We start from the raw sequence: 17,866 nt of genomic DNA, 5'->3' as shown, positions 1-17,866 counted from the left end.
TCAGCAAGGCTCCGATGGGCCGGGAAATGTAAATTCTTGTTCATTCTGATGCAGAGATCTGTGGGCAGGCCAGCAGTACTGTGATCAAACCATGCTTTACATTCTTTGGTTAGCTCACTTGGTCCTATCTAAGTCACTAAGTAGGCAGCTGATAAAAAATGAACTGGTAGAGTTGAGTGGGCTGGGACTGCCTGTAACACCAACAGTTTAGAGATGCAGGCAGGAGAATCAGGAGTTCATAATCATGCTCGGGGAATTCACACCAGCTTGGTCCACATGAGACCCTATCTAAAAATATATATTCTAGTAAATGTACATCTATACTGTACTGTAACAGAAGCATAAAAGGGTACTGTGAAGCAGATTTCTAAAAATGGCAGCAGGCATGTTCTAGGGAAGTCCCAGTAGAATTTTACAGGACCATTTTCTTCTTTTCAGAGGTTTTGCAGCACAGCCAAACCTCCTTGGCTAAAAGGCATCGAATAGGTGTTGCTCCAGCTTGAGAAGGGGCTGCCACACACTAGTCCCCAACATGAAGTCAGAGCCATTTTTGCGGGGTGAATCCCTGGTGGCTTTACCAGGCTCTGATGCTGAAATCCTGGTTTCCCAGGGACACTCTTGCCGTCCTTGACAAGGACAATCAAGTGAGAGTTTCCAGAGAAGACACAGCCCGTCAGGGCTTGAGAGGCCAGCAAAGCTGTCTGCAGAGGCATGGCCTGGAATTCTGGTCGATTTATTTCTGGGCAAGTGTCTCACTCTTCACAGTAGGCCTGACCCTAGAGCAAGCTTTCACTGTAACTCCATACTCTTTGCTGAGATCTTAGCAGTTGGTAAGCCCTCCTCATGACCCAGCTTTCTGTCTACCTTGGGGCATTTTCTCTGCCCTGTTAGTGAGTAGGCCACTTCCACACACTTCTCTGGTGCTTAAATTTCCATAGACTCAGTACTTTTTCCATAATTTCTCTCTCTCTTTGAATAGTCCCTCTCTTCCCCCTTGCTTTTTTGGTCATTTTCTCCTCTGTATTTTCAATAATTGCTCATGGTTTTCTGTGCATCACTGTAATTTTCCACATTGCCAATTTACTATCTTCAATGTCAGTTTTGATTACACTTTTTCACTTTTAAAAATTATTGTGCCCTCTGTATTTATGGATAATGGGCACTCACTGTAGAAATGGGAAAATACAGCAACTATTTTAGAGTATAATTCTCTCGAGGCCTTATCCAGTATCTCTATATTTGTGGGTTACGTAAATTGAGATGATACAATCCATACACATTTTCTGCATCATGTTTTATTTTGTTATATTTTCACTATTTAAATATTTAGTTTATTATTAATATTAATACTACTATTGTTGTTATTTCTAATACTGCTATTATTGTGTGTGTGTGTTGGGTGTGTGTGGATACTCAGCCATGGCTCTCATGGGGAGGTCAGAGGACAACTTTGTGACGTCAGTTTTTCCTTCTGTCTTCATGTGGGTCACCAGACTTGTAGGGCAACATGTCACCTAGTCATCTCACTGGCCTTCAAACATTTAAAACTATTTCTTCCTTTTTTTTTGGTTTTCAAGACAGGGTTTCTCTGTACATGTAGCCCTGGCCATCCTGGAACTCACTCTGTAGACCAGACTGGCCTCAAACTCAGAGATTTGCCTGCCTCTGCTTCCCTAGTGCTGGGATTAAAGGCGTGTATCACTACCGCCCCGCTAAAACTTCTTCTTAATTTACATTTTAAGTTAGAAAATAAAGCAAGGGGCTTCATTATGGCACTTCCATACACATCTTATCAGACTTTATTTTTATTCCACCCCATTCCCCCAGCGCCTATCCTGTTCCTCTCATACTGGTCCCCTTCTTGTCCAAATATTCTTTGAGAATATTATTACTGTACAATTTTTTTTATGATATGTCACAATTTATGCAAACAACACCTAAGATATTCAGGTCATATTACACTTTTTCAGTCTTGTAAGATTTCAGAGGGCAGCTTTCAGGATAAGAAGCAACAGTCTTCGAAGACCATCAGCTTCCTCCAGGTGACGCATCTGTACTCCACCAAGACCATAGCAGAACCACAGAGGCGAGCATTTCTGGGTCACTTGTCATACAGTGAAAACAATGTCATTTTTGAGTCTTTAGTATCCAAAGCTGAATCTTCTAGTTTGGTACTTGTCAAAGAAGTTTATTGAATGACGGCTACGCAACTGTGTTTTAGCCTATTTATTGTGCTTTATATAATCAATTTTCAGCCTCAAAATCCATATGAGGATTGGTCACATTATCAACCATAGTTTTCATAACAAAGAAACTGAGGCTCGTACAAGTCCGTGGCGGAAACTATTTAAAGGCGGTGTGTAAAAGATGGTGCTGTTAGCACCAGCTTGCCCGGGCTCTTTGCTTGTGATGGTGTGTGGAGGTTTGAATGCTACCGGGGGTTAAACCATCTTTAAAGACAATCTCCTTTTCAGAAGTCCCAGCCTTAGGTTAGGACTAATTCTGACATCTCCCAGGCCACTCTTCAACAAAGCCCTTGTGAGCTCAGCCCACTTAGTTTGGGTTGGTGGAAAGCAGACATTCACGTGTTTGCTGCAGGGAGCTGGCCCTTTTCAGCTCAGGAGGCTGATTGTCTGTAATTTGTGAGGCCTTAAAGAGCCCAGAGCCCAGTGACAGCCCGTGAGGCAGCCTGCCTTATCGATCCCCTCAGAGCTGTAATCACAGCTTAGCATCGGCGCAGCAGTGGGTGTCTGAGCCGAACGGCGGCACACCATCATTGTGAGGCCGGACAAATGAGACCTGCAAAATGGGTCTCTTAATTGGGTTTGAAAGCTCTTGTGGAAGAAAAGCTGCCAATTTCTTACCCTGTGTGAGGTGACATTTGTAAAACCTAGAAGATGAAAGGACCTTTCGGCTCAGGGCATCAGCAGCCTTGAGCATCGACTCTCCCCAAAGGTCCCTCCCACCTCAGAGCAGGCTCGCCATGGCAACCTTTGTCTGCCTGAAGCAAAGGCATGGGCGAGCCACACAAAGACGGGGGGGGGGGGGGGGGGGGGGGGGGGTGACTGGGTCCAGGTAAAGGAAGCAGCAAGTGTGTGGGCTTAGCTGGGTGCAGCGCGATCTGTTCAATTCCCCACTTGTCGGCTGGCCACGAAGCACAGTGGCCAGCTTGCACTCTGTCCTTGCTCTCTTAACAAAGAACAATTGCTCTCTTTCTCCCCTCGGCAAACTCCACTTCTAGAAAGCGACAGAGAGCCACTCACCTTGATGTTCAAGTGTGCCCAAACCGGATCTGTAATGGCATGCTGAGGCTCAGTGCTTTAATGGTGATAATTTTTTTTTTTTTTTTTTGCTCTGGACTTTTTTGCTATTTCTTAAATTATTTTTTTGTTGATAAAAGTAAAGAATTTTCTCTTAGAATATGGACAGTGTCCACCAAACTCATAGTGAATCCAGGGCTCTGAAGAGAGGGTGGAACCTTTTCCTAGCCGATTTTTGTTTTGTTTTTGGTTTTGTTTTTTTGTTTTTTCGAGACAGGGTCTCTCTATGTAGCTCTGGCTGTCCTGGAACTCACTATGTAGACCAGCTTGGCCTCAAATGCACAGAGATCCGGCTGCCTCTGCCTCCCAAGCGCTGGGATTCAAGCCGTACACCACTACGTCCAATTTTTCTACCCATTTTTTGATAGATCCTGAAAAACAAAATGTGGCCAGAAGGACTGAAAGAAGCAAGCCAGGAGGGGAAAAAAATAATGGGATGCACAGGAGAAGCAGGAGATGCCGTGTCTGCCGTCAGAGGCTTGAATTTCCTGAAATAGCGGCCAGTCTGGTCAGCCAGGCTTCCTTGACATGGTCTGAAACTGTGCAAAACAACTGCTGTGAAAGCGTGGCCTGAAAGGAGATGTGTGAGTCACTCCGACGCTGGGTGAAGGCCGTGGTCTGTCTGTTTATTTGAACTCATACAGTACAGCTACAGGAATAGGAACACACGCGTCTAGCTGAAAAGCTCACCCCATTCCTCGGGGAGTAGGAGTCGATTCAAAAGAATAGGTTAAAAACAGCGCATGGGAGATCAAAGTGGGATATCAGGATTGATGCAGGAGATAAAAGTAGCAATAAGAAAAATTTGCATTTCTACGCAATTCAGTGTACTGTACATTGCTCTGAAAGATTCCATGCTCTTTATAAACTTTCAGAATCAGCCCAAACTCTGATGGGTTTCTCCTGGGTTTTGTCTACCAGGGAAGCTGAGCACCAATGCTACGAGGTACCGAGAAAGACTGAAGGGGAGCTTCACTTTTAACCATGCCTAACTCATACTGCAAATCCAGGGAATGCTACAGCAGCCCACCTGAAGATGAAAAACTTTAAACACAGAGTTATTTTACAAATTAAATGGGATAACACGGTGGGCGCTGAAAGCTATTTCTCTCACTCACTCTCAAGTTCGAATGATGAATTGCGTACAATTCCATTTTACTTTGCTGAAATAAATGGGTGAGATTTCTTGCACTGGCTCACTAGGCCTGCCACAACAAAGCCCAGAACAAAGATGGCAGAAACAGCACATTCATTGCCTCTGAGGTGTCAGCAGGATTGGTTTTCTCTGAAGTTTAGCTCGGAGTTTTTCCGTACTATCTTCTCCCTTCTGTATTCTCCTGGTCTCAACTTTGTGTATGTCATGTCTGCTGGCCAGTTGCTGATTCTCCGGACAGCAGTCAGACTGGATTACGGTCTACCCTAAAGATTTAATTATTACTTTAAAGATCCCCTCTATCCCTTCCTCCCTCCTTACTTCCTCCTAACTTCCTTGCTTCCTCCCTTTCCTTACGGGTATTTTGAGACAATCTCACACTGTAGCCCTAGCTGGATTGGTACTTGTTAGAGACCCGGGTTAGCCTTGAACTCACAGTTATCCCCAGGCCTCAGCCTCCTTAGTGTTAAGACTACATGTGTGCGCATGATGTAGTGTACACCACGACTGGCTTTAAAGGTCTTATTTCTCTAAATATAGTACATTCTGAGATGCTGGGGCCTAGGACTTCAATATGTCGAGTGCAGGAAGTGAGCGAGCGAGCGAGCGACCGAGCACAATTCAGCCCTCTTACATTAAGGATTGGGCGAAACCGTCCAAGTCCACCTCTGTGTGTCAAGGAAAATGCATTCCTATGTTATAAGCAAATACAAATTGTTCTGTCCACATGCATAGGAACACAGAACAGGGATTGGGCAGGGTGCCCTGGATCAGTCTCTTCCTCTGATGGAAGTGGAGACAGTGTGTCCCAGACCAGGCCTAAAGAACCCATGAGAGAACACCTGCAGAGTCTTGTATATGCTACAGGATCAGAATGTTAGCTCACTGGGACATAATATGGATAAAGCAATGTCAAACTAATTACAAGAGCTAAACCAGCCCCTGCAGATGTTAGCTGCAAAAAAACGAGTGAATTTTGCAACTTCTGGCTCCACTTTTAAAGGAAACTATGGACACACTACTATGTCTTCCAACAGTTTGGGCAGGGATTCCTTTGCAGCATTTCAAATTTCCTTTGGCCTTTTTCTCTTGGATTCAGGGGAGTGCCAGCGAAGCTACCTTGGTGGCCCTACTGGCTGCTCGGACTAAAGTGACCCGCCAGCTGCAGGCAGCCTCCCCAGAGTTGACACAAGCTGCCATCATGGAAAAGCTGGTCGCTTACACATCCGATCAGGTTAGTGTGCTGGGGTGGGCATCGGCCCAACACGCCCTTACCCCCGACCCACCCCAGAGCTGAATCCAAGAACAGTTAGCATCATTTCAAATCCAAAAGCAGTTCCCCAGGGATCGTGAGGGGGGAAACTTCTTCTATCCTGGGAGCTTGGGAGATCTAGTCAGAAATGAAATACACATGCTGAGAGCCCCCACAACTGGCTGCTTCCCATTTCTGTAGTGTGGAATTGCACTGTGCCCCTGTGGCTTGCCTTTAAAGCTCCACTGTGGAAAAATTGGAAGTGAGGCTCCAACCTGGTGCCAAATCCCAGCTTTGTAAATCATGTACATTCTCAAAGCCTATTTTTTTTTCTATTAGCAAAAGGGATAAAAGCACCATGCTTGCTGTGACCACTCAGTCCAGCTTGTGGCTTGAAAGGACTGACTTGGAGTTCATTATACTGCTCATAAAACCCTGCAAATAGAAATTGAGTAGTTTTAGCTCACTTATTTTATTTACTTGACTTTGTGATTAACTATTTTATATTGTTCCTTTTTCTTCATTTTAATCCTGTTAGTTGTATATTCTTTTTTGTTGTTTGTTTTCTTTTTCAAAGCAGAGTTTCTTTGTGCAGCCCTGGCTGTTTTGGAACTCCCTCTGTAGTTCAGTCTCAACTCCAACTCAGCTTCCCAAGTGCTGGGAACTCGCTCTGTAGTTCAAGCTGGACCCAAACTCGGCTTCCCAAGTGCTGGGATTAAATGCATCGGCCACCACTACCCAACATATTCTTTTATTATACAACCCTGTCACCTTTGGTGTACATATTGCCATATATTTAACTCCATATGTATTTAAAGTCACACAAACGAATGAAAACCTTAATCAATAGAGAGCCAACACTTCACTCTGGGAGTGTTTGATTCCTTATATTGAAAAGCAAGTTTCCCGGATGGAAACAAGTCCAGGAAAGAGGTGACTTCATAAAGGAGGAGGAGAAGAAATCAACTCTGTCCCCTTCACGGGGCATCAAGAGCTCAGGCTGGGAGCTCTGCACAGCCAGTGCCTCAGGAGCCATAGGAACACACCCTCACAGACTCAGCCCTACCTGTTTTCCTTGCAGGCACACTCCTCTGTGGAAAGAGCAGGATTAATTGGTGGAGTAAAGTTAAAAACAATCCCTTCCGATGGCAACTACTCCATGAGAGCTTCTGCTCTTCAGAAGGCCCTGGAGCAAGACAAAGCAGCTGGCCTGATTCCATTCTTTGTAAGTTCAATGCTTGTTGGAGATGGCAATGGGTTCTGTGTGGGTCTAGGTAGAGTTTGGGGCATGCGTGCGTGCGTGCGTGCGTGCGTGCGTGCGTGCGTGCGTGCATGCGTGTGTGTGTGTGCATGCGTGCATGTTCTGGGAAGAGGCAGTCATTGTCTTTACTGGTTGTAGACTTGAAGGAGAAATTACCTCCTCACTCCAGGCATTTGAACACTTGGTGACACAGAGTTTTGGTGGTGCCTTTCACTAGGAGTGAGCTTTGAGAAAAAGAAAAGCCTTAGGTATTCCAGTTCACTCTCTCTGCCTCATGCTTGAAGCTCAAGATGTGAATTCTTACATTCCTGCCACTGCTACTATGTCTGTTGCATGCTGTCACGCTGCCATTTTGGACACTAAGCTTCTGCAACAGTAAGCTCAGATAAACTCTTCCTTCTCTGCCTTAGCCATGGTGTTCTATCACAGCAACAGAAAGAAACTAAGTTACACATATACCCACTGGTGAGCTCCTCACACTCCAAAGGATGCTCCAAAGCTTGTAGTCACAGAGTCAGCCACCATCAAAATCAGTGTGGGTCACAAGACAAAACAAAACAACATCGAATGTAAAGAAGAGACTTCTAAGGGGGAATGTCAGGGGAAGAAAGGAGATTGGAGAGAATGGGGGTGTGAAAGTAACCAGAATGTATTATATACACGTGTGATAGTCGCAAAGAATAAAATTAATGAAATTATATTTAAAAAATAACCACTGTAGGCTTTACTGCCTGGGTTTGTTGCTCTCAGCAGATACTAAGAAGGTTCTTTTGTTGTGAGCAAACAGTGAATTATCCCTCCCATGTAAAACTAACTAGCCAAATGGCATGCTGGTTCTTTTGTGCCTAGGTATGCATTCTAATGGGGGATGCACCTGGAGTTTGAGACTTGTCATGTTTCTGACGTAGCCACAGCAGTATGTTCTGCCTGGGACTAATATGTCATGTTTGAAGCAATTGGAGTGTCATTACTGTGGCTCTATGGGTATTCTGTCTGGCTACACAGTTTTATCAAGGGAGCTGTAGGAATGTTGACTCCAGGATAATTTTGGAAGTATGTCTATGGGTAGAATCAGGAATAGGTCATATTTAATAGCAAGATTCTAGTGTGCATCTGGGTTTGAGAAAGTTGTTGAGAATCCCCTTTTTCCTTTTTATTTTTTGGTGCTGGGGATGAAACCCAGGGTTTCTTGGAGTAGCCTTAACCCCTACACCCAAACTCTTCTATTATTATTACTTTTAGTAAGTTTATGAGATAGTAGCCTTCTAAGTGGATTTTTTTGTTTTGTTTTGTTTTTGTTTTTCAAGACAGGGTTTCTCTGTGTAGTTTTGGTGCCTGTCCTGGATCTTGCTCTGTACACCAGGCTGGCCTTGAACTCACAGAGATCCGCCTGGCTCTGCCTCCCAAGTGCTGGGATTAAAGGCGTGCGCCACCATGGCCTGGCACCCATGTGGAATTTTTAAACCGCTCTCAGTGTCAAATTATCCCTCCCCAAGCCCCTGCTTCACACTACACCCCCATCTTTCTCCCCATGTAATTCTTCCTGCCTCATTATTCTCCTATCCACCTTCATACCACCATATTCTACTATCCTCTTATCCTTAAGCTCTCTATTTCTCCCTCTCCCCCTCAGCAGTCAGTGTCTACTTTCCTGGCTTCTTCTCTAAATACTCCACGGTAAACACACGTATCTGAAGGTTGCTGCTAGGCCCCAAATATGGGAGACATTTCCTAGCAGTGGTGAATACAGCAGCAATGAAAATGGACGAGCGATTATCTCTGTAGTAGGATAGAGAGAGTCCTCTGGGCGTATGCCCCGGAATGATAATAGCCGGGTCACAAGGCACTTCTGCGGCTCCGTTTTTCACTTTTGACAGTCCAGATCTCTTGCTGATTTCCACTGTGGCTGTGGCAGCTTGCACTCCCACCGACAGTGAGTAGTGCTCCCCTTTTCTCACATTCTCCGAAGTATCTGCTCTCATTTATTTATCTTGGCCATGGTGAATGGGGCAAGATGAAATACCAAAGCAGTTTTAATTTGCATTTCCCTGATGGCTAAGAATGTTTCTTCATTGGAGAACTCTCTGTTCCGTGTTTAGCCCATTTTTAATTGAGTTGTTTGTTTTCTTGATGTTTAGGGTTTTTAGCCCCTTATCCTACATCCTAGACACCGATCTTTTGTCAGATGCACAGCTGGCAAAGGGTTTCTGTCCTTCTCTATGTTGCTCCTTCACTCAGTGTCCAGTTAAGCGTAGAATCTTTTTAATTGCATGCTATCCAGCTTCTTGATAGTTGGCCTTATTTCCTGGACAGCTGGGGTCCCGTACAGAAATCCACACCTGAGTCTATAGCCTGACCTGTGTTTCTTATTGTCCCCTCTAGATATTTTGGGTACAGCATTAAGGTCTTTGGTGCATTTAGAATTGATCTTTTTGCAGGGTGTGATTAAATTTCTAGGTAACATGGCACCTACAGCCACCTGATTTTTGGCAAACATTCAAAAGACAAAAACCCCATTAGGGCTGGAGAGATGGCTCAGAGGTTAAGAGCACTGACTGCTATTCCAGAGGTCCTGAGTTCAATTCCCAGCAACCACATGGTGCCTCACAGTCATCTGTAATGAGATCTGGTGCCCTCTTCTGGTATATAGACAGACTGTATACATAATAAATACATCTTTTAAAAAAAAAAAAAAAAAAGACAAAACCCACCCTGGAGAAAAGACACAGCATCTTCAACAAATGGTGCTGGAAACACTGGAAGTCTCATTTCTTGATGAAGAACGGCTTGCTGTTAGGAAGTACTCTCTTCCTCTGTAACAGCTATCACCAATTTCTCCATTTACACCGAAATTAATTACTGATGGATTTAGATGTTACCGACCATCTGGGTGTTTGGTTCACTTCTTACACTTTTTTCTCTACTTTTTTTTTTTACTTTTTAAAAATTGAGTGTTTTTATATTGTTCCATTCTCTTCACTTTAATCTTGTTGGTTATATATTATCTTGTTATATCTTCCTATCACCTTTTGTGTGATTATTAGTATACGCTTAAATCTACATGTTTTTAAACTCTACTAGATACTGCAATTTTACAAGAGCAACAACATAAAGTTAGATAAACCTACTATATCAGTCTCATTAACATTCATTTATTTTATATTTCTTATTTTCTTCTGTGTGGAAAACATTTAGAATTTATTCTAGTGAGTTGACAGTGTGGCCTGCTGCTTTTATTTCCATGAGAACATCTTTATTTTCCATTTACTTTTGAAAGATATTTTTACTGATAAAATACACAGACAAAAAACAACCTAAGGACAGGGGGCGCTTTTGTTTCCATTTTTAAGATTTTCATTTTATTTTGTGTTTCACGTGGGTGTACTCTGTGTCTAGTGTCCCTGGAGGTCAAGGGCATCAGATCCCCTGAAACTGGAGTTACAGATAGTTGTGAGCCCTCGTGTGAGTGCTGGGAGTCAAACAGCAGTCCCCTGGAAGAGTAGCCAGTGTTCTTAAACAGCCTAGCCATCTCCCGAGCCTCTGCATGTTCTGTATTTCCAGCTCACAGTTCAAGAGCAGTACATCAAAAGCAATGCATGCGAGCACACTCCTGTTTCAGATTGTTTTTTCCGCTTTTGACAGTCCGGATCTCCCACCCAGGGAATGGTCCTGCCCACAATTAAGACAGGTCTTCCCATTTCAGTTAGCACAATCAAGGTAATCCCCCACAGGCTTTCCCAGAGGCCTATCTCTCAGGTGACTCTAGATCCTGTCAAGTTGAGGATCAATACTAACCATCTCAGCTGAGCATAGGATGCTAAGGAGAAAGCATATCTCTGTTCATTGACTTCCTTCTGTGATGTCTGGGGAGACGTCACTTGTCAGTATTATTGTTGTTTGCATTGAGAAAAAGGGGAGAGTGGCATTCCCAGTGGCTTATAATATTTGTTTTTCGTCTTTACTTTTGGGCAGTTTTACATGATACTTACTCTATTTCCATTTCATGGAATTTCTTGAGTCTAAGGTGGGTTCTGATATCATTGTCTTCTCATAGTTTACTTCTCCTCAATTTCTCCCTCTTTTCATTCTTGGACTATGATTACATGTACTTACATTTTCCCCCTGAATGTTGGCTCCACTCCTTTCTGTGTTTCTCATCTTTGGTTCCCAACATCTATGTCAGGTGGTTCATAACTGCTTACAACTCCAACTCCAGGAAGACCGAATGGCATTGGCCTCTATGGGTGCTTGCACTCATATACACATACCTATACACAGACACAAACACATAATTTAAAATCATAAAAGAAATTTTTTAAAAAAAATTAAAACAAAGCAATTCTATGCCTATCACTTTTGCCCCCAAGTATTACATTCCTATAATTGAAAGATAATATTAGAACCAAGAAATTGACAACAGTTTACTGTGTTAGTTCTATCATTACAGCGATAGAGCCCCCTAACTACTCTGTTAGCTAAAATCCTGAAATGTTTTGTTCCTAAAAGGATCTATTCCCTGTGGTTCTTTTCTTTGCTCTCACTTTCTTGTCTCCCATTATCCTCACAATCTGTTTGGTGTTCTAGATTTCGGTGATGTTGGGGATGTTGTAGAAATGGGATCATAAAGTAAGTGAAAAGTTGAGATTAGTATCTTTTCACTCAATCGTGTGCCTTTGCGATCCACCCAGGTGTCTCGCGTGTTCCTTCTTACTGCTGTACCCCAGACTTGGTATCCAACTGTGTTCGTCCATCACCTACTGAGAAGTACTTTGATTCCTCTCATTTTCCAACTACTGCAAATAAAACATCTGTGAACACTTATGCACAGATATTTGGATAGAGAAATGTTTTCATTTCTTTGGGATACATTTTTAAAGAAACCAATAAAATGTTCTCTAGACTGACTATTTTGTTTTACATATCCACTATGTAGCTTGAAAAATTTAGGTTCCTTTGCTTCCTCTCAAGCATTTGGTGTTGTCATTATTTTTTATTTTAGTTCTGTCGATAGGAGTGTAGCAATATCTCCTAAGGACACAACAACCATTTCTCGGGTGACTAACAGTGTTAAATATCTTTTCATGTGGATAGGCACTGTCCATACATTTTTTTTTTTTTTTTTGTAAAATGTAAAGTCATTTCTTTTGCCCATGTTCTAAATAGTTGATGTATTTTTAAAAATTTATTTCTTTAAGTGTGTGTGTGTGTGTGTGTGTTTGTGTGGTGTGTCTGTGTGTGTATGTCTGTGTGTGGGAATATGTGTATGTGTATGCGGGTATGTATAGCTATATGTATGTGTATATGTATGTGTGGGGGTATATGCATGTACCCCCAGAATCCAGAAGAAGGTGTTGAATTCCTTTGGAGCTACAATTAGTTACAAGTAGCTGTGAGCTGCCCCATAATGGGTAACTGAAATTGGATCTTCTGCAAAAACAGTATGTGCTCTTAGCTGCTGAGCCATCTTTCCAGCCCTTACCGTGATTTTTAATTTTTTCTTTTTTAAATAAATTTTTAAATGAATTCTTTGAGAATTTTGTACAATGCACTTTGATCATATTAACCCCCAATTCTCTCCCTAATTCTTTTCTGAACTACCCACATCTCCCTATGTATTCCCAAACTTATGTCTTTTTTTTTTCTTTTTAAATAACCCACCAAGTCTACTTTGTGTTGCCCAGAAATTTATGGGTGTGGGCCACCCACTGGAACACAGTTGGGATACCAGAAGCTGCACCCTTCCAGAAAACTGATCCTTTCTCCCTGAGAACCCACCAATGTCAAGCCTGGGTTGATTTTTTTTTTTTTTCTTTTTAAGTAACAGATTGATTTTGATAGAGCAGTTTTAGGTTGCTGTTCTGCCAGAATACCTAACAGAAATAATTCAAGAAGGAAGGGATTATTTTGGCTCCAGGTTTAGGGAACACAGCCTATCAGGTGGCAGCAGGAGCTGCTTGCCGGGCAGTTGGAATGCGAGACAGCTGTTCAATCATATCAGCATCAAAAAGCAGAGAGCTCAGGCTAGAAGGGAGCTGGCCAAGAACTCATAAGGCCTGCCCCGCCATGACCCACTTCCCATAGCGAGGCCCCATGTCCGGAATGTTCTACAGCCTTCTAAAGCTGTACCACCATCTGTGCAAGTGTTGAAACACATAAGCCTATGAGGGACATTCCACATTCAAGCCATAGCCCAGCTTCCCAGAAGAAAAATAGAACAGAAAGTTTCCATACTGACTTGCATGTTTTCCAAATGTCTGCTCCCAGTCTGTAGCTTGTTATTCTACACTCTGAATTGTGTCTTTTGTCTTTGGTGAGACAGATATCTAATTTCAGTAAAGTGCAATTTATCCATTCTTTCCTTTATCCATCAGGCCTTTGGTATTATACATAAAATGGTGAGAGGGCCCTTTTCCTCCCTGGAGTAGTGTTAAATACTGTTTTATAAAAAACAAACACAAAACAGTAACAACAAAACACTGTTAGCGTTAAATGACAAAGTCTTTAAGTACTCCTTGTGATGCTCATTTTCTCATAAGTAATGAAACAGGCAGGCACATGGCATGGTTTGACTCCCTAACTAGCAGCATTAGACGCTCCCTGGCTGCCCCAGCGGCAGCAGAACTGTCAGTCAGATAGTCAACGGCCCTTGTGCCAGCGCCAGCCATTGCGAACATTTCACAGGCACCCTAGGAAAACGACAGCCAGCCTTAGTTGATCGCCCCGACTACTGCTTCAGCAAGGACTGATTGAAACCATTTGTGCCAGCCTCTTTGTTATCACAAGCTTCCATGAGCTCTCTTTAACCGTGCAACCATTTCCACCCAGGCCAAAAGGAAACCACGGCTCTGCTGGCCTAGCAAAGGAACCGCTGTGACTGGTGGTAACTGATCCCCGCAGAAGTCTCAATGGTGTGATTGGTGCTAAGAGACAGGGCTGTGTTGGTCCAAAACAAATGGCAGTTTCTGCCTAAATGCCTCCTCTCAGGCTCTACTCCCAGGCTTCCCAGGTTCACTAAGTGTGTCAACTCGGATTATAGTCTCTTGTGTTGCCTTCCCTGGTGTTGCCACATTAGGCCTAATAAAAGGATTCTCCCCGGCACTCTTTCCCTTCAGTAGCGTGGCTGAGCAACAGAGAGGGCAGAGGCGCAGTGATGGCGAAAGCTGCCGAGGGGCAGGGGCAGGGACAGCTGAGCAGTTGGCAGGCTGGGCTGTGAAAGAGGCAAGGCAGCTGCTGGGCAGCTGAAGAGGAATCCGATGACCAGTCTGAGAGCAGCTAGGGTGGGCCGAGGAGGGGCCGAAGGAGAGGGGCGACAAGAGAGGGTGGACAGCTGAGACTGAAGGAGGATAAAAGACTCTCGGGTGTCAGAAAAGAAAAACTGCAGGCCCTGCTTGCCAGAGGAATTCCAGAGAACTGTCAGATCTGTAGGACCAAGGGTCTCGGATGCCCCAGGGCTAGCACGTAACACTGGAGGACGGGGTTGGGAGGGGCGAGGGGTTAAGGAATCCCAACTTCCTTGGCCTACACAAGATCTGTGACACTGGTTGCTGTCAAGAACTGAGAAATCCTTATACTCCTGCTGCCCACAAACTTCAACCCTAATTACAACCAAGGGCTGAAAAATCCCAGCTTTCTAGGCTTACACAAGAGCTGCAGCACGTACAGGGCTTAGAGTCCTGATATCCGAGGCATGCATGAAGACTGTAACACTAGAAGGTACCACCAGCTGCTGCTCCCACCTGCTTACGGCCATCACTCACTGCTGCAAAACACCAAGGGAAACAAAGGCGCCCAGGACTTGAAGGTTGTCTCCTTGGCTACACATTATTTCTGTGTAAACAGAACAAAGGGACTCCAGCCAAGTGATTCCACACCATGACCAGATAGATTTTCTCCAGAGTTACATTCTAGGAGCTTTGTAGTTTTCTTCTTTAAAAATCTATCATCTGTTTTCAGCTGATTTTTTTGTGAAAGGAGTCTAAAATGTGTTTAGAGTCCTTCAAGGGTGTGCGTATGTGTGTGTGTGGTGGTAGGCCATTGTTCCAGCGCTGTCTGTTGAAAGACTGTACTTCCTCCATTAAACAGCCTTTCCTCCTTTGTTAACGCTTGGCTTACATGTGTAGACCTATTTCTGGTCCATTGGTCTGGCTTTTTTCTTTCTTTTTCTAAGACCATACTGTCCTGGTTATTGCAGGTTTATAGTAAGTTGGCAAAAGTGGGATCAGAACTCTGATATTATTATTTAAAATTAACTCTGTTTTCATTTTGAGTCTTTTGACTCTTGATTATAAACTATAGATTCAATTGTTAGTATCAACTGTGAGACTCGTGGATATTACCAAGTTGAGGAAGTTTTGTATGATCTTACTATCCTAAAAGATGACGTTGCTTCAGATCATATATAATGATATAATTTCTTTTCTTTAGCCAGATGATATTCATTTGTTTTCAAACATTCAACCAGCCGTTACATCTGAAGTAAAGCACACTTGGTTGTAGTATATATAATTCTTTTCTTACAGTTGGGTTCATTTTGCTAATATTTTATTGAAGATTCTTACATCTATATTTATGACATATGCTTGACTATCACATCCTTTCCTGGTGTTGCTGTGTACAGTTTGGGTATTATGGTAATGTTAATATCATAGAATGAGCTATGGTTTCTTCATGTTTCTTTCTGAAATTTTCAGTGGAGCAACTGAGGAGCCCAGTTGGGCATGGTGTGCTGTCGCTTTTTGCAAGTTACTGACTAGAGACACAATTTCAATACATACAGCTCTACTGACAGTATTTATTTACCTTTATGTAAGATTTACGTTAAATCTCTCAAGAAATTTATGCATTTCATTTGAGTCTTTAAATTTGTGGACACCGAGCCCATGATATTCCTTATTACCCCTTTAATGTCTATGAAATCAGAGCCCATAATATTCTTTATTATCTTTTCAATGCCAATCAGATCAGCAGTGATGGTTCCAGTTTCAATTTTGATGTTAATCATTTGTGTCTTTGTTGTTTTGTCCTAGCTAATCTGGCTAAAAGTCTATCACGTTTATTGATCTTTTTCAAAGAATCAACTTTTTACTATTTCCTATTTCATTGATTTATTGGTATTTCTTTTTATTTTCTTATGTTCACTTTGCACTTAATTTTCTTCTTTTACTAGTTTTCTAAGGTGATTACTTGGGCTATAGATTTTAGACTTACTTTATTCTAGTAGATGCATTCAATGCTATAAATCTCTAAGCAATTTCACTATCTTGATAAATTATCTTGAATTGTAGTGTCATTTTCTAAGAGCTAAAGTACTTTTCAGTATTTCTTGAGAATTTTCCTTTGACATTTAGAAATGGGTTTTTATGATTATTCAGAGTTTGGGAATATAATCTAGCTATCTTTTGGTCAGTGATTTCTCCTTAAATTTCACTGTAATTTAAAAACGTATCTTGTACAATATCTATTCTTTCAAATTTATTGAGATGTGTTTTATGGCCCAGGATGTGGCTTGTGTTAGTGAATGTTCCACGTAAACATGCAAAGAAGATACATTCTATGATCATTATGTGAAGTATTTTACAGATTTAATTAGATCAAATGATTGATGGTACTCCTCAATTCAAGTACATCTTTATCAAATTTCTGTCTCTTGGATCTATCTATTCCTGGTAGAAGAGTATTAAGAGTCTTTAACTATGAGGGTTGGCTCATTTGTTTCTTTCTGCAGGTCTATCAATTTTTAAGCCTGAAGTTTCTGCTGTATATCACTGCCACACTGTCATAAGTTTGAAAAGTCTGAAGTTGCACCACTGTAAGCCAGGGACCATCTGGGTGTGTGTTATGAAATATGAGCTTTCAGAATAATCATTGCTATTGTTTTACTCCAAAAGCTAATGTTACAACTTTTCTTTGCAACTCTGCACCTGTATATATAACTTACTAAACTATGTTCAAACGATTAGTTTATATGTAGTTATTACCATTTGTCAATGCACAAAAGTCTTTTCTTCTCACAAGATTCAAATTTTGTGTCCATTAAATAATAACTTCCACTCCCTTAAGCCCCTAGAAATCACTCTTGTATTTTGTGTGCCTATGAATTTTATTGTTCCAAGTACCTTAAGGTACCTCTTTTCATGAAAGGTATTTTCCACTTAGCATAAGGTCTTCAGCATTCTTCCATAGTGTAACATATACCAGAGTTTCTCTTCTTTCTTTGTTTGTGTGTGGTGTAGTATATGCATGTCCATGTGCATGCATGTGTACATATGTACATGCAGTAGTATGTGTGCATGTATCCTTGTGTGTGTACATGTGGCTAACAGCTGTCAATGTTGGTTATCTTCTTCAATTGTTCTCCATCTGAATTTTTGAGACAAGCTCTCTCATTGAACTCGGAACTAGGTTGGTTGATGAGCGAGCTCCAGGGATCCACCTGTTCTCACTCCCTGCACAAGCCCTGGGATTACAGGCACATACTGCCTCCCCCAACTTTGTACATGAATGCTGGGGATCAAATTCTGATCCTCATGCTTGCATGGCAGACACTTGACCAACTGAGCAATTTCCCCAGCCATTCCGTTCTTCCTAACGATGATTGAAATGAAAAGACTAGCTTCTGCTACTTTCCATTTTCTTTCTATATGGTGTATAATACCCCCATCCTTGTGTGCTTTCTGATGCTGTGATCAACACTAACCAAACACAGCTTGGGTCTGGGAGTGTTTATTTAACTTACACAACTCAATCACAGTCCATTTGAAGGGAAATCAGAGCAGGAACTCAAGTCAGAAACGTGGGGGCAGGAAGTAAAGCAGAGATCGTGGAGCAACCCTGCTTACTGGCTTGTTCTCAAGGCTTGCTCAGTTTTCTTATACAATCCA

General features: G+C 42.4%; 1 protein-coding gene across 4 annotated transcripts in view; it reads left to right on the top strand.

Moving 5' to 3' along the window:
- Ddc (dopa decarboxylase) overlaps window positions 1-17,866 on the top strand; it is an 88,148-nt gene that overhangs the window by 30,142 nt on the left and 40,140 nt on the right. For all 4 annotated transcript variants that reach the window (XM_015991868.3, XM_006973038.4, XM_042285607.2 and 1 more), the window contains 2 exons: window positions 5,573-5,707; window positions 6,807-6,950. In XM_015991868.3, coding sequence (XP_015847354.1) covers window positions 5,573-5,707; window positions 6,807-6,950 — 279 coding nt within the window. The remainder of the gene's footprint in view (window positions 1-5,572; window positions 5,708-6,806; window positions 6,951-17,866) is intronic.

Source organism: Peromyscus maniculatus, chromosome 10 (assembly GCF_049852395.1).
Source record: "Peromyscus maniculatus bairdii isolate BWxNUB_F1_BW_parent chromosome 10, HU_Pman_BW_mat_3.1, whole genome shotgun sequence".
Taxonomy (NCBI): domain Eukaryota; kingdom Metazoa; phylum Chordata; class Mammalia; order Rodentia; family Cricetidae; genus Peromyscus; species Peromyscus maniculatus.
This window is presented reverse-complemented; position numbering and strand designations above follow the sequence as displayed.